The 15,311-nt window shown below is 39.3% G+C and overlaps 2 protein-coding genes across 2 annotated transcripts; both read right to left on the bottom strand.

The window, feature by feature from the left end:
* Positions 1-577: 577 nt before the first annotated feature.
* Positions 578-10,322, bottom strand: mbd3a (methyl-CpG binding domain protein 3a). The gene is made up of 7 exons (XM_038719320.1): positions 10,165-10,322; positions 9,162-9,327; positions 5,183-5,320; positions 4,796-4,886; positions 4,524-4,701; positions 1,500-1,655; positions 578-1,355 (listed from the first exon to the last, which is right to left on the bottom strand). Exons 1-6 carry the CDS (start codon positions 10,176-10,178, stop codon positions 1,505-1,507), a joined length of 738 nt encoding a protein of 245 aa, XP_038575248.1. The 5' UTR covers positions 10,179-10,322; the 3' UTR covers positions 578-1,355; positions 1,500-1,504.
* Positions 10,323-11,352: 1,030 nt separating this feature from the next.
* On the bottom strand, positions 11,353-15,082 carry LOC119902923 (cytochrome b-c1 complex subunit 10). The gene is made up of 3 exons (XM_038719321.1): positions 14,926-15,082; positions 13,948-14,075; positions 11,353-11,722 (listed from the first exon to the last, which is right to left on the bottom strand). Exons 1-2 carry the CDS (start codon positions 14,973-14,975, stop codon positions 13,958-13,960), a joined length of 168 nt encoding a protein of 55 aa, XP_038575249.1. The 5' UTR covers positions 14,976-15,082; the 3' UTR covers positions 11,353-11,722; positions 13,948-13,957.
* Between the last annotated feature and the right edge of the window lie 229 nt (positions 15,083-15,311).

The raw sequence follows: 15,311 nt of genomic DNA, 5'->3' as shown, positions 1-15,311 counted from the left end.
CGTCTGCCAAATGAGTAAATGTAATAAATAGAATCATGGATGTAGGATTAGGTTTGTTTCAAAGTGTGTAGATACTTCAAAATCTTCAAGTCACCACCTTTTCTTGTACCATAAGTAAAGTAAATAAAGGATAGCTTCACGTTTTTTGATGTTACAAAAACATGGACGTTTAAAGTGTTCTTCTGTCCACACTGGCCATGAAGACATCCCCTCTTAAAATTATAGTTTGTTTAGCACCCAATTCCCTTTGTGTTTCTTGCTGAGCTGGGGTGACGGGATAGCGACACAAAGACATTATTTAGCACTAAAATGATTTAAATTGAAAATATACACACTTTCTTTGACCAAGGCAGGCTGCTGAAGCTTTTGGAAAGGGGGAACCATTAGTCATTAGTTACCAATAACATGCTTATTATTTGGGCACATGAGTACTGTTTTAAGAGACTTGAAAAATGTGACGCCATGCTTTAAAGAAAGAAAAAACAAAGGACCTCAACCATAAACACAAAAATACAACGCCACCTACCACAACCTCCTAAATTCAAGGATGAAAATGACTAAATAAATGACCCTCTACGCCAGTCATAAAAGAGCTGCATTTATTTGACATTGACACAGTGGTACAGAGACAAATAATGAATCTTGTAATGAGGTACAGTACATCTTGTTTTGAGGTACATCAGCGTTGTTTGGTTTTATACTTTGAGGGTACGCACTTTTTCTGTGACTGTCTAAACTCAAATGTAATTGGCAAAACAATACTGATTATTCTTTTGTCAATAAAAATACCATGACTGAAACTTCAGAACCATGTAAACTCAGGTTACTGTGAGAAATACAACACTAAGTTGAACTGGAAAACCTTGAATCGATTAGCTAAAATGGTCACAGCCACAAGGATGCTGTGTGCACATAAACATAGGGCAAACTTTCTATGCTTCCAAACATAAACACTACAATATAGAAGAGCAACATATCGACATGTTCAGTTAAACTGTCAACATGAACTAATACATCCCAACACACACACACACACACACTTTTCACTCTCTCATATCAGGTTTGTGTTTTTAACTTTGAGCTTGAACAGCTGTTAACTAAATGTAACACTGCATTGTATAGAGCACCATCCACAACTGCCATACTTTTATAGAGGTAAACATGAACTGAAACTCAAAGCACCCTTTCAGGATTACACCATCACATGTAAAAAAAAGAAATATAATTTTGTTTAGGTTAACAACATCCGCAGAATGTTTGCATTTAGGGTCTATTACAAGTGTATTAAAAAACTTCATGGAGTCAATTATTTGAAAATGAAAGGAGTTCACCAGCAAACTTCATGTCAAACAAGCCTGTGGGAGAGATGAGAAAGAGACATTATATGTTAGAGGGTGTACTGCAGTTCATAACCGTTTAAAGTAACCAAACAGAGGCAACAGGTGAACCACTAGAAAAGGCTTCAGCCACACTTGACCCAGTCCTGTGGTTTTGTATACCTTGGCTATAATTCCTCCCTGTCCACCTGTTCAACCTTCTCTTCTACTTTGTTGGCTGCTGCATCTGCAGCGGTGTCCTCCATGTGAGCCAACATATCAGCCGTGAGGGCTTCTTCGAGACGCCTCCTCACATTCTGCACCAGGTCCTCCTGCTTCCTGAAGCACACAGACAAGGAACAAACAGGGTACTGTGAACTTGAAATATGACATAATGTAGCACTAACGAAAACAAACCTATCATGGGAAAGACCGGATGATGATGAAAAGGGTTTACTTACAACACCATCTAACATAGTGGAACGTGCATAGCAAGTTAATATGTTCAGTCACTGTCATCGGATGGCCAAGCAAAGCACTGTGCAGTGCAATTTAAGCCTGGGCAGTTTTAGCACGAGTGTTCCTTTAATCTTGACATCGTCTCTGTGCTCATCACCCACTGGGCTACAGTTGTTTGCAGCAACACAGGACAGCTTCAGTACAGTGTGCGACGGGTCTGAATCTGCCACAGCCACTTATTTAGTCAGACTATTTACATCACGGAGGGTTAGTTAACTATAACATTATTCAGCGTAAGATGTTGTGAGCACATCAGTTTAGCTGACTCCTGATCGCTCTGTCGCAACAGTGAATTCCACAGCAGCGGATAGATAAATCACACCAACATTCAGATGCAGTGTCTGAAACACGTCACAACACTTCACCATTGGTGAAGTCAACCCCCCCCCCACAGTAAGTAAGTCTCGACAGCTAACTACTGAGCAAGTATTGTGTGTACTTTCTGTGTCATTTACAGTATTTCATATAGCAGACGTTTAGGTTAAACATCTTTAGGAGTTTAGGAGAGACTATTAATGGTTCTGAAAGCATTACAGCATAACGGTAGACCGGTAACAAAAGGGGAAAAGCCTTGAGATAAGAGAAAACAGGAACTTCTTTCTTCACGATACTAAAAAAAACCAAACACTTTGCAACAGAGGTGTGCAATATTGACAAAAAAAAATTATATTTTCTGGGGTTTTCTTGATAACCAATTAGACGATATCTGGCATCCTTCAAAAATGTGTACGTAAAAATCTAATATTGTACTAGCTCGCTCTTGTTAAAAGTATATTAACTGTTGCTTACAAATGACATTAATGGAAACTAGGGCTGCACAATTTATAGAAAAAGTCAATGATTATTTTGGACAATATTGCTATTTGCGACTGCGATTTGATTATAATGAAATAAATGGTACTATGAGTCTACTTGCTCGATTATAATGGAAAATGCACAAGATACTGACATTTTGAAATGTATATTTCTCAATTTGAACAAAGGATAAACGATAAATATTTATAAAAATAACGAGTAAAACAGATGTAAAACAGAACAAGGGGATGGTGCTGCTCTATAGAGGAGGCGGCTAGAAGGAGCAAATACTGGCACACTGGCTTCCTGGCTCTGGCTAAATCTACAACTGTCCACTGCAGAGACTCTGTCCACATCCTAGAGGAGGAACTAGTAGGCTATACATGAGTGTATTAGTATAATATTATAACATTAAATAAAGAGTATAATGTTAAATTAAAAGTATACTGCCAGTAGCCTATACTAATAATATATTAATTACTACATTCATTATAATTTCATATAATAGTATACTATTTTGCCACTAGTTGATTATTATATCCAGTTACAGCTGTGGGTTGTTTTTATTTAATCTTTTTTCTTTCTTTTTCTTTGTGCAAGAAAAAAGGCTCTACATTGGTCTCTAATTTGTTAATGCTAAGAACTAACTTGTCAATAATCATATTGTTTAACATTTGCAAGTTTGCTGAAGCAGGCCTACGTCAAACCTTTTATAACATCCCGCCCCATCCAGGCTGTGATTGGTCGGTTAACGAAAAGTGACAGCGACAAGCACGTTGGCTCTGTGAGAAGTTGAACATGTAGAACAACAAAAGGCATCAATATAGCTAACGTTAAAATGGCCAGCGAGCCAAACCCAAACCTTCCTTATCTTCTCCCGGTTCTCCCACCGGCACTTCTCTTGGTGATCCGGTGGCGCGTCTGGATATGTTTTGACCAATTAGCGGCGCGGTGCGGAGGAGCGGGAAGGTGGGTTATGGTAGGTTGTTGTCTTAAAAGTTACTGGCACATTGCTCCTGAATAATTTTTCTTATTGCACATAGGCCTATCTGTTTTTAGAGGCACATGCGAGAGCCTGGTGTGGGCGGGGATAATGAGCAGACTGCAGCACACACTTTTTCTGTTTTATCAAATCGTACCTGTTTTGCGGTTATGTAGTCGCACATGACGACATCGTGATTGTGATTAGATTAATCATGCAGCCCTAATGGAAACAGGTCTTATTTATTTAAAGCTTACTTAAAGCATTCAAGTATAAACAATATTAAAACACTGAAATCACCAGCGCAAGTATTACTGACATCAAACAGTGTAAGTATGAGTAAATAATTTCATCTATCGTGGTATTAGCCCTGAGTTCTGTCTTACCTGTTGTAATGTCTTTGATTCTGTCATCATTGTAGCAGTGTTTGAACTGCAGTTTGTTTTTTGTGCTGGTATCTAGGCCGATTTAGGCCTGTCGTGGACAACTGACTCCAGAAGCTTTTCATGCTTGATATTCTGCATGGTGGTTAGTTAGTGGTCTTTAACGGCAACCGATCTTTGATACAGTTTGATGTGTTTTGAGCAACAGCCATCTTTTCAAAGCCAATCCACCTCCATGCAAGTGAGGTTGATCCACGTCTACACTTTTCAATAGTTCAGTAATGATAGGCCTTACACATCACACTACCATGTTACTGGGTGCATGTGCCGCAATGAACTGCACTTTTACAGTTTATTCACATTTGACACCTTAAAATAAAAAATATAAAAGAGCCCTCTAACTGACAAAAACATCTGCTTAAAAGAAGGTCACCAGCAATGGATCCCACCTTTTGTTTATTTCCAGTGTATTGATGATATCGATAATACAGTGAGGAAACAGCTGTGTTGCATGTGTGAACATCTCACCTGATGTCCTCATCAGTCACTACAAAGGCTTTGCAGAGAGGCTGTGCTGTGTTCAGCCACACTCCAGGGTTTTTCTCCACTGCAGCGGTGAGCTGTCCGGTGACAGGAGCAGGGCTGGTGTGCAGGGCACTGGCGATAGCAGAGAGCAGTGTTTTATCTGAAGACACAGGCCCAACACCTAAGCAGAGGGCAACAGGGAGGCAGAGAGTCACGCTTCTACACAAATTTTCCAGATTTGAATCATACAAGACTGTCGTATTAGTTAGCCTCACCCTGTAAGCCTTTGGGAAGATCCATAGTTTTCACCAGCTCCTCTGCGATATCAAATGCATTTAACCCGCTCAATTTCCTCTCCCAGAACAGCTGAAAATTAAAGCACACACACAGATTTCGTAAACTGAATATGTGGAATTTTTCTAAGGATATTGAACAAGGTTGAATTAACCTTTCAACTCTCCTTACATAACAGCAAAGAGAGACAGAGACAAAACACTAAGACAGCAGGCTTTATGTTGGTCAGCGGTACAAAAAACTACTTGCAGGAGCAGAAATTTCCTATGACTTACTTTCCTTTCTATAGTGATGTTATCGTTTCCTGAAAACTCTAAAAAGTAGTTTAAAAGAACTGAAATGTGCATGTTTCCTGCCCTCTGACTTACTTGTTTGGGTTGGTCTACAGCCTTCTGCGGGTCTGCCTTCACCTTGTTGTTGGGATGATTTGTTACCTTGGTCACTGGTTGTTTGAAGATGGATGCCGTCTGTCGAACTGGTAGTGTTGTGTTTAAGTCAGGCTTGGCCTTTAAGGGAGACACCAACATGAATGACCTGCTTAATCCAATTTTCTATCATAATAAAAATAGAACCTTAAGATTGGACATGTGTGAGAGATTACTGTACAGGTCTAAACACTTATATAAGGAGGGCTGTACCGAATGTCAATGTTCATTTTACATTCAAAAGCTTCTATTTAGGTTTTTGAATGAAGTTATCCAACATTAGCCGAGCAGCAAAACATTCAGAGAAATTATTCTTTTCAAGTGATTTGCCAAATTCACAGTACTCTGATCAGTTTCACTTTGCATAACTGGCACTGCACTTTTTTGGGATTATCTTAAAATGCATCATTCATATAGTCCTAGTTGTCAGTACTGTTGCATCCCTATTTAAATCAACGGAGTGTGAAAAGACAATGTAAAACATGACAATCAACCGGAATGATTATTATGATTCAAGAATAGTTTGGAGGGACAAATGTCTCCTTAAGCTAAACATCAACAGGCTACAAGGCACTGAATATCATAAAATTATATCAAATCATAAAACAATGTCTACAGAGGTTCACCAGCAAGAGAGGCAACAAAACGACCTATGACAAGTCTTGAATAGCAACAGGGTTTCATTTCTAAGATTTAAGAAACAAGTTTTGTCCAAAAACACTAATATCCATTGCAGCTTTAGGGCAAAGAAAGCCACTGTTAAAAAAGTGACATTACAGATATAGAGAGTTAGTGTTAGCCAGAAGGCAGGAACAAACAGAGAGGAAGAAGGTTGTATGTTGTAATGCACGGGTAGGGGACGTTGGCCTTAAATTAGACGTTGGACGTTGGCCTTAAATTATTGTATTTCTGTGATGAAAGCAAATAACATAAAATAGTTGACCAACACATCCTTCTGGCAAAAAGGCCTAAGGGCAAACTTCTCCCATGTGCTGGTCATGGCCAGGGTGAACACAATAGGCATGTTACCTGTCACTGCTGACATGCATCAGCTTACTGTCAAAAAAGGAAAAGTGGGCTGCGCTTTCCAGATGATAAAAGATAATTTTGTTGTTCAAGTAAAAGGCAAGCCAGTGTGCCTACTGGGGACACGTTCACAGTGTTGACGAAGGCCAATCTTGAGTGTCATTACAGCTGGAAACGTGCTAAACTGGTTGAGTTGCAAGGACAAGTGTGCTTGGATAAAGTTAAGCTTCTTCTGCAGAGTTTGGGTTTTGTGGTGAGTGAGCTATTAGCTAAGAAGCTGAAACCTCATTCAGAAGGAGTATTTCTGAAGGAGTGCCTTGTCGAGCTACTAGCACTGGACAAAGTAAAGTAAAATTGCTCCAATGTTTAAGTTTGTGTCGAATAACAGTTGAAGATAATGAAAAAACACTGAAAGACATTTTTGTGTGTGGGATTACTGCAGGTTTGATACAATGCATGGCACTATCAAAGGTGATGATTTGTTTGAGCAAGTTATTTTGGCTATGAACAAAGTTGAACTTCCACCGGTAAAGTTAAGTGGCCTTGCCACAGATGGAGCCCCAGGCATGACTGGCCCACAAAAGGGATTGACTGCAAAAAGGAAATCAGTCTTGAAGTGATTTAGTTTTATCACACATCAAGAAACTGTGTGCACATTCCCTGACGTTCAACAAGGTAAGGACAACTGCTGTTTCCACCATGAATTTCATCAAAAGCGGAGAAGTAAACAGCCAACAGTTCAAGGAGCTACTGAGTTGGAGTATGGAGATCTGGTTTACCGAGAAGTGCGATGGCTGAGTGGTGCTAGTATGCTCACATGGCTTTACAAAAAGGAAGACCTGTCGTGGAACTCTGTGAAAGCAAGAGGCTGTGTGATCAGTAGGGATGCACAGAAATGAAAATTCTTGGCCGAAGCCGGAAATAATGAAAAAATTAGCAGAATACCAAACAAGTACATTCACATTTTTTCCATTTATGTTGCCTTTTTTTGTTTTACCATTTCATAAATTAAATAGTCCATATATGCTTTTTATTCAGTGTTTCCCACACGATTTGGAGAGACTATGGTGGGTGGGTCCGTGGCCCAAGAGGGTCCGGTAAAATAAATTATGTGTCCATTTACTTTCAATGGACACACGTAATATGTTTTAGATTTTCTGTGAATATAATCCAATTTATCTCATTTCCATCCTGTATAGACACCTTATTTTGTCACATGTGTATCCTCGCACTAAATTCATCAAGTTGGACCCAATTTGATAAATAATGTTGTATGTGGTTCAAATTCAAATTAGCTTTATTGGCATGAATGTATAGCAACAATATTGCCAAAGCTACATATAAAGGACATAAGGACAATTAATTTATACTTGGTTCTCGTATCGCACAACATGAAGACTTGATTGCCTCTCTTCAGGTAGGACTCTAATACTGCAACACATGTCTTTGTAAAGAAGGAAAATGACAGGATAGTCGCTAACCTGCCTGTCAGCTCGCACTGGTCCGTTTCAGTTACCATAAAGGCTTAAATAACATGTGCACTCCAAATGTAGGTGTGGCTATCTTAATCGTCTTCTCAGAAACGAGTGACAGAAACACTCAAAGCGGGTCAGACTGTTTGTTGCCTTTTCTAAGAAGTCAGCCAAAGATGGAGTGGATGTGCTAGGATACAATTCAGCAGAACAGTGTCTGCAAACCGCGATTTTTGCGTCTTTCTCAGACACTTTGTTTCCACACTGCCAACATATCAACATAATTGTTTGGTAAAATTTAATCGGTGTCTTGACTTATTAGGCCGAACACCAGAAGTGCTATTTTTGGCCGATTATTTTTGGGAGCTGAACATTCGGTGCATCCCTAGTGATTTGGCCTTCATGGTGCACATCACCAGGTACCTCTCAGAACTGAACGTAAAGCTCCAAGGTCCCAACTAGCTTCTTGGCTCTCTGCTTTCAATTGTGAAATCATTTGAAGGAAAATTAAAGCTGTGGCAAGTGCAACTATAAAAGTAACACTGTGCATTTTCCTACTCTGCAAGAACAACCGCCTGCTATGACATCTGAATATGCTGGTGAGTTAGCAAAAACACCTTCAGGCATTAGGTGAGAGGTTTCAGGACACGAAAAGTAAACAAAAGGAACTGAACATATTTGCTATGCATTTTTAAGTCGAACCAGCTGATGTGCTGGACAACCTGCAACATGAAATGATTGAGCTGCAAAACAAGGTACATCCCCAGCTCGGGTTCTATAAAATATGCATCACAAGGATTTTCTATTTCTATTTTTTATCTGAGGAGACATGCACTGATGCATGCATCTCTGTTTGGGACAGCCTACTGCTGTGGCATCATCATCACAGCACAGTTTGCGCCGTTGCAATAGAGGTTAGTGTGATATACAGTATATGTTTAATAATTCAGCATGGCCCTCAAAGGATTGTTTTAAAAACTGAAATGGCCTTTGATTGGAAAAAGGTTCGCCAGCCCTGGTTTAATAAGACCTGAATTGAGCTTTCTGGCAGTACTAATTATACCAAATGCTATGTTTTGGATTCAAACAACACTGTGGCTGCTTCCTGAAGTGCCTAAGTCAGTTCAGAATTTAATGAATCCAGAATCTGTGGAAGGCCCCCATGTAACCTGTTAGAGCTTGTGCAAGTTTGCAAAGAAGAAAAACTGCAGTGTCAGGATGCACGAAGCTGACATAAACCTATTCATATAGTTATGGCTGGTAATTACTGCCGAATGTTTATGGCCATTGTATAAACTAATTTAATACTGTCCAGAAATCCCTGAAAGAGGAGCATTCACATTCTGATTGAGTCATATTTTCCTTCATGCAGCGCTGCACAGTTATTTATGCCTCAGCAATACCAAAACAAAACACTGTCTCACCCTGATTTGATGGTTGATGTCATACAGATGCTTGTGCCTGCTGTGCTGCACTTTGGTCAGGAGCGACCGTGCAGTCCGGGAGTGGTTGGCGTTCACATCCGCGTGAAGGTTGCTGCCCAGACTGCGGACTATCTGGGGCTTGTGGAGAATGCGCTTAACAGGTATACTACAAAGAAACACAGAAAACGCATCACAAAAAGACTGACCTTTACAGTAACTTTGGCATTATGGCTTTGGACACCCACACATGGCTTCTCAGTTATTCTGAATGATTGGACCTCTTCACAGGTTGATTGTGAACTTGTTGTTTTCTGAGGTCACCTGAGTGCATGCAATGATCAAAAGGTGCAGGCCAGGTTGTCCCGCCCTAACAACGAGTCAGGAGATGTCAATCAAGCACATCTCTACACGCCCACAAAATCTTAAAAAGAGGCGCAGCCAAAGTAAATGAGAACACCTGTGTGGATGTTGCGTGAGGTAGATTTGTTAACTTAATGGTAATAAAACAGACCGGCTGCCTTTTCAAGCGTATCAATGTGCTGAGAGTGAAGTAAGTTAGCTACTCATTTAGGAGACTTGCAAGCAGATAAGTTAGTGGTGGTAAAACATATTCTGCATCTACTCGTTTCAACAAGACCACTGTGCTGCATCTGAAATGTTGATAACGTATCAACTGGCGTAACTGTGCCGGGGCCCAACGCACCGTAAGTCTTGCGTGTGTAAACAATGAAACTTAGCTAGCTAATCAAGCTAGCAGCGCCGGGAACGTCAATGTGGCAGCAACCTGCGTATCAATTACTGCTGTTCAAATTTGGAAGTTTCCTAACGTAATAAACTGAAAACAATCTAACGCCTGCGTTTAGTTAAGTAACTAAAGTGTAAATAACCCGGACATGTTCCTTTGCTAAGTGTTGTTCTCAACAACGCGTGTGTGCATGCATTTCCTGCAGAGAAACTTTCATTTTAACTCCTTCGACTAACGTTACACATTTAAAAGTCCCACCCTTTTCTTTCCATGGTCGCCGTTGTCTTGATTGCGTGCCTTTTGATTCCGGCTTATAAAAAAAGATGATAAGCCAGCTAGCTGCCTATTATAGCAGTCATAATACTTCTCCGAGTGTTGTTTGTTATCGATCTCCGCTGTCTGTCTCCCGTCAGGACAACTGTAGATCACTCCGCCAGCCTTGTAACACAATGAGCTGAAGACCTCCGCCACACTCCTGTAAAGTAGTCCGAATGACACTCCGGGTCTCACGTGGTCTGTACAATGCACACTATCAGAGGCAGATTGTTACTATACTAAAACTAAATATATTGACTCAAGTACAATTATAGGTACTTAGTTGTAGCTTTACTTGAGTATTTGCTTTGTGCAGATTTGTACTCTTACTACACTTTAGAGAAAAAAATTGTTAAACCCACAATGTTGCAGTTACTTTGCAGATTCAGTTGCATGATAAACATACTGAATGATGAACTTATTAAAGTATTAAATCACCACCTGTACTAACTGCAACATCAAACTGCTGCATACAGGTTAACAAGTAACAAATTCTGCATGACTTTTACATTGCTTATACCCATGTACTTTTTTTTATATAATTTTATTGCAGGACTAATACTGGTAACTGAGTCCTTCACATTTATACCATTACTACATTTATCTTAAGATGTCCTTATACATCTGCATTAGGTATGAGGTTTGTGGTAATTCTGTAACTCAATGGCGATCTTTAGTTGCACTTGAAAAATATGACTTGTACACACAAATTTTATACAGATACACAATCCAAAAATGTAGCTCCTCCATCTAAAATCTAAATTCAGGATAGCAACAATCATCTCTCCCAAATGGTTTGGCTGCTTTCAGTCTGCAGACTGTGTTCTGATGCTTGTTTTCATCGCTAAGGTCTGTCAACACAGAAGCCAAACAGCGTACATTGTGGATTATGATCCGTTGTGGTATTTAGGAATATACCAACACATCAGGAGCACAATTCAGGATTTTTAATTACTACGTCCTTAATTGAGCTGCTCCAGTGTTGAGTCCAAGCAAGCTCTAGCCCAACTCCAGTGACGGGGCTGCATTCAGGAGACAAATGCACTTCAATTTGACTCGATATTGACAGCAGGAAGACTGCATTTTAAATCATTTTAAGAATGTGAAATTATACACAGCCACAACACAGGATAAATATCACATACTTTTACTTCTCTTAAGAGCAATTACAGCATGACATGGAGGACAGATTTTTTCCATTTGTGAACCCACAGTACACAGATGAGGATTAAAATAAATACCTGACCCCACACTAAGTCCATTAACCATCTCTGTTTTCATATTATTCCATTCATGTTTTCACTGGATGAGGAACGTTGACACGCTAAACTCCAGTGCATTTAATGGGATGTTTGTGGTGAACAGTTCAATGTTGACTGCGCTGCAGGGTGAAGATGACAGCTTCCAGTAGCCTGGAATGCAATTGGACCGCAGTGCAAGGTACCAGCTGCAGTAGGTCTTGATCAATATTTGAAGTCTTAGTGTAAAATACAGCACTGACCTGACAAGGGAAAACAAAGCCATTAGGTTTAACAGTGAAAATGTGGTTTTGCTGCGACAGACAACGCTTGATGGACAGTCAGCAAGTTCAGTGGAAAAATGGTATGTTTAAGTGACAAGGTTCTGAGTATGAGCATTTCACTTGAAAGCACATTTGTCTTTTTGTTTGTACATTGTACACATTGTTCTGTTTGGATTTTATAAGCACTATCCAAAACTCACTCAACATCCAACACTGTTCATAAACAGTTTTGCATATGTGGGCTAAACACAAGTCTAAACATTGTCAGGGTTTAAATGTCTATGCTAAATAACTACGCTACAGAGTGGTCGAAGGTTTTTCCAGGCATTCACGTATTATTAGAAGCTGCAACATACGGTCTTAAAAATAGGCCACTGTCCTGGATTCTGGTCTCCTGACACTGAAACTACCAGGGCTTGTTGCCTCAGCCCTGACAGTTTCCCAGTCCATGCTGAGAAGAAGCATCCCATCAGTGTGTTGCCACCATCAGGTTTCACCAAAAGAATGATGTTACCCTTTTTAAACCAGAGGTAGCACTTGGTATTTAGGCAAAAGCACTTATTTTGTGTCGGACCGGAGTTAATATAATATTTTATGTATGCCCAGATTTAGATGTGTCGATTAAAGCCTTCTTCAGACTCCCAGCGCAAATCTGTTTTGTGCATATCCAGATTGATTTTAGAAAGTCGAAATTAAAAAAGACTGATTTTTTTAGCCAAATCGGATTCAAGCCACATTTGGAGGTACAATGAAATGCTATTCCAATCAGATTTCTATGGATGTGTCTCATTTCGGACGCTTCGAAGTGTCTTTTGCGTGACCTGCAACTCAACACAACACACTCACACAAATTATGCCATCAAATTCAGAGTGATGGAAGTGCATCAAAGTGGCTGAGCAGAGATCTTGCTACTTGCAGAGTGCAGATAGGCTGGTGATATCTGGACACACATGCGATCTGATCACTTGCAAATAACAGGTATGCAGACAGTCTGTTTGAAAGATCTAATTTGGGGAAAATTAAAATCACATGGACTTCAATTTACATTATCTTTTACTTAGTTTCATTACAATGTTATGTGTAGTTTAACTGTAAAAAAAAAATAAATAAATAAATAAAATGCTTTGGCAATTTTCCTACTTCGTACATAGTAGCATTTGCAAGTGTGTCTTCTTCAATACAGTTCCAATGTGAACAAAAGCAAAAACAGAGTACAGAGCATGCACAAGGTTATGTTCTTTGACTCTCAGCTCATCAGCTAGCAAAACGTAAACAAGAAATTGAGCTGCTGCATGCGGCGGTCTCAGAGTTATTTCAGAATAAACTACACTGGCCATTCTCATTGACATAAAGGAATATTTAACCCAATGCCCAAATACTTTTTGGACAACATTCTGGCTGGATGGGGGTCTATGCTTATATTAGGCTGTGGCTGCACAGACAAAACTTGTTTACAGGATTAACTGTAGAAACAGGGGCAAACTTCCACCCAATGCTGCCTGTGATCTCTGAACAGAGGTCTGCCCCGGTTTCAACTATTTAGACAGTCTGCAATTGCTGCAATTACAATGGCTCTCTTGCAATGCTGCCACCATGGCAGTCAAGAAAAAGTAATAATCATGTAGTATGTGAAAAGACTCAACATTGAATTTCTCTGCCTGGGAGAACCAAGTTTGAAAGGTAAAAACACTTCCTTACACAATTACACAGTAACCTTTAGTGCTGCAGGTAGACCAGTGTGCCTTTGTGAATCATATTCAAACCTGTGAATTGCCACAGATAGATAAGGAATACAATCAATGTTGAGTATGAGAAAAAAGGGTCTTAAAACATAATTTAACTATTCTATACAAAAAAAAATAAAAATTGTTCTGTATGAACATTTTAGCTAACTTGCAAATACTACTGTGTTTGCTGTGTAATTACCAGATTAGTTTGTCTAGCCATTTATTTCTATTAATCTAGAGAGCATTTTGAATCAGAACAATAACAACATGTACAAAATGTGAGTCTGAACTGCTGTAGAAGCCACTCTAAAGCCAATTAAGATGTAAAGGATGGGGACTGAGAGGGTCCGTTCCACACTAGACAGTGTTTCTGGCATTAAAATATACCATAGGTGCAGAAAAATGTTAACGCTTCACCTGTCTGTATTCATTACAAGCTGTCACAACCTGTTCTCTTTGACATTCCTCATACTAACCTGAGTGCCACTACTCGTCCTTGAATTTGCCACTGATGTAGGGAACATAGTCCAAAATCAATCTCCAGTCTGTGAAGTGGACCAGAGCTACGCCACTGGCTGTGCCCCATACAGCCATAGTTGGGATCCTGTGGAGTATTGAACATTGTCAAGATTTACAAATTTGTCTTCCATTTAAAGTGGATATACCCTTAATGAAAATAATCTGAGGAAAAAATGTTCAATACATTGACTGCAAATTATTAGTCTAAGGATGCAATATATTAAAACAAAAATCCTAATACTATTAAAAGGTAAAGCTGAAGAAGCAAGTTGTTCTGTTCTTGTTCTTTAGTTTTGTGTGTAGCTAGAAAACTATAAATATCAATCACCTAAGCAACATTAAGCGCCTACTGAATATTAGAAGACAGAAGTGCTGAAACGATTTGTTCAATAATGCATGCAAAAAAATAGCAACTTGATAAGTTGTTTTTTTACTGTGAGAAAATATCAATAGAAATACAAATGTGAGGAGTTACTTGTTTTTTCCCCATTTAGCATCAGCTTCAGGACAGCAATGTGACATTTTATCTGACTCTTTTAGAATCAGTGATTAATGACTACTTGTCTTTCTTACTAATATTTAACGAAAACATTAACGTTAACTTCAGCCGTTGACGTGAGATCAGTCAGTCAGCTAACGTTAAGTTAGCATTGGCTAATTGGTTAAATTAAACATGTATTCTACTGAGCAAATAAAATATATAACGTTGACATTATAGCTGTAAATCGTTATTATTATTACTTAACAATTACATTTTAGGGACATTTAGCCTGAGTTTAGCTGATCGCTAAAGTCAGCAGGTCCCACAGCAATGACCTCGGCTAGGCTAACCGCTCATGTTAGCTAAGGACACAACGAGATTGTTAGCAGGAAGTCGGACTTCTTTCCGTTTTTTACCACCAGTTAGATTTAAAAAAAAAAAAAAAGCATCTTACCATGACTTGGCAATAGCCACATACTTCTGACCGATCACTTTGCTGATCATTTTGGCTGGAATATGTCCTCCAAACTCAGGACGGACCGATTTAAAAGCTGTGGAGAATTTCCGTTTTGGGTCAATAGCTTCCCACACCTAGTACGCATGTGCACAACTTACTTCCGGTTACTCGAAAAATAAAAGCAACATTAAAATTTCGATAAAACCGAATAGCAACTTATTATCATTTCAGAAGGCCTTGTCTCCGAGATGTGTCCCTGTGTCAAAACTTATTTCTTATATCTGTATCCATTCAGTTTAGATTGCGCCGGATGTTTATTCCTAAATAAAGACCTATGCATGTTTATTCAAATGATCACAATTTACACACAGCAAAATTGAAAC

Source organism: Micropterus salmoides, unplaced genomic scaffold, assembly GCF_014851395.1.
Source record: "Micropterus salmoides isolate LMB-PRFRI ecotype aquatic unplaced genomic scaffold, ASM1485139v1 Ms_hic_scaffold_14, whole genome shotgun sequence".
NCBI classification, from domain to species: domain Eukaryota; kingdom Metazoa; phylum Chordata; class Actinopteri; order Centrarchiformes; family Centrarchidae; genus Micropterus; species Micropterus salmoides.
Note: the sequence above shows the minus strand (reverse complement) of the source record. Positions and strands in the feature narration are given on the sequence as shown.

Coding starts and splice junctions, on each gene's coding strand:
- mbd3a (XM_038719320.1), bottom strand. Junction 4,887..5,182: donor CTGTAGACCAACCCAAACAA/GTAAGTCAGAGG, acceptor TTTAATTTTCAG/CTGTTCTGGGAGAGGAAATT. Junction 4,702..4,795: donor TCTTCCCAAAGGCTTACAGG/GTGAGGCTAACT, acceptor CCCTCTGCTTAG/GTGTTGGGCCTGTGTCTTCA.
- LOC119902923 (XM_038719321.1), bottom strand. CDS start 14,975: ATGATCAGCAAAGTGATCGGTCAGAAGTATGTGGCTATTGCCAAGTCA. Junction 14,076..14,925: donor GTGGCTATTGCCAAGTCATG/GTAAGATGCTTT, acceptor AATACTCCACAG/GATCCCAACTATGGCTGTAT.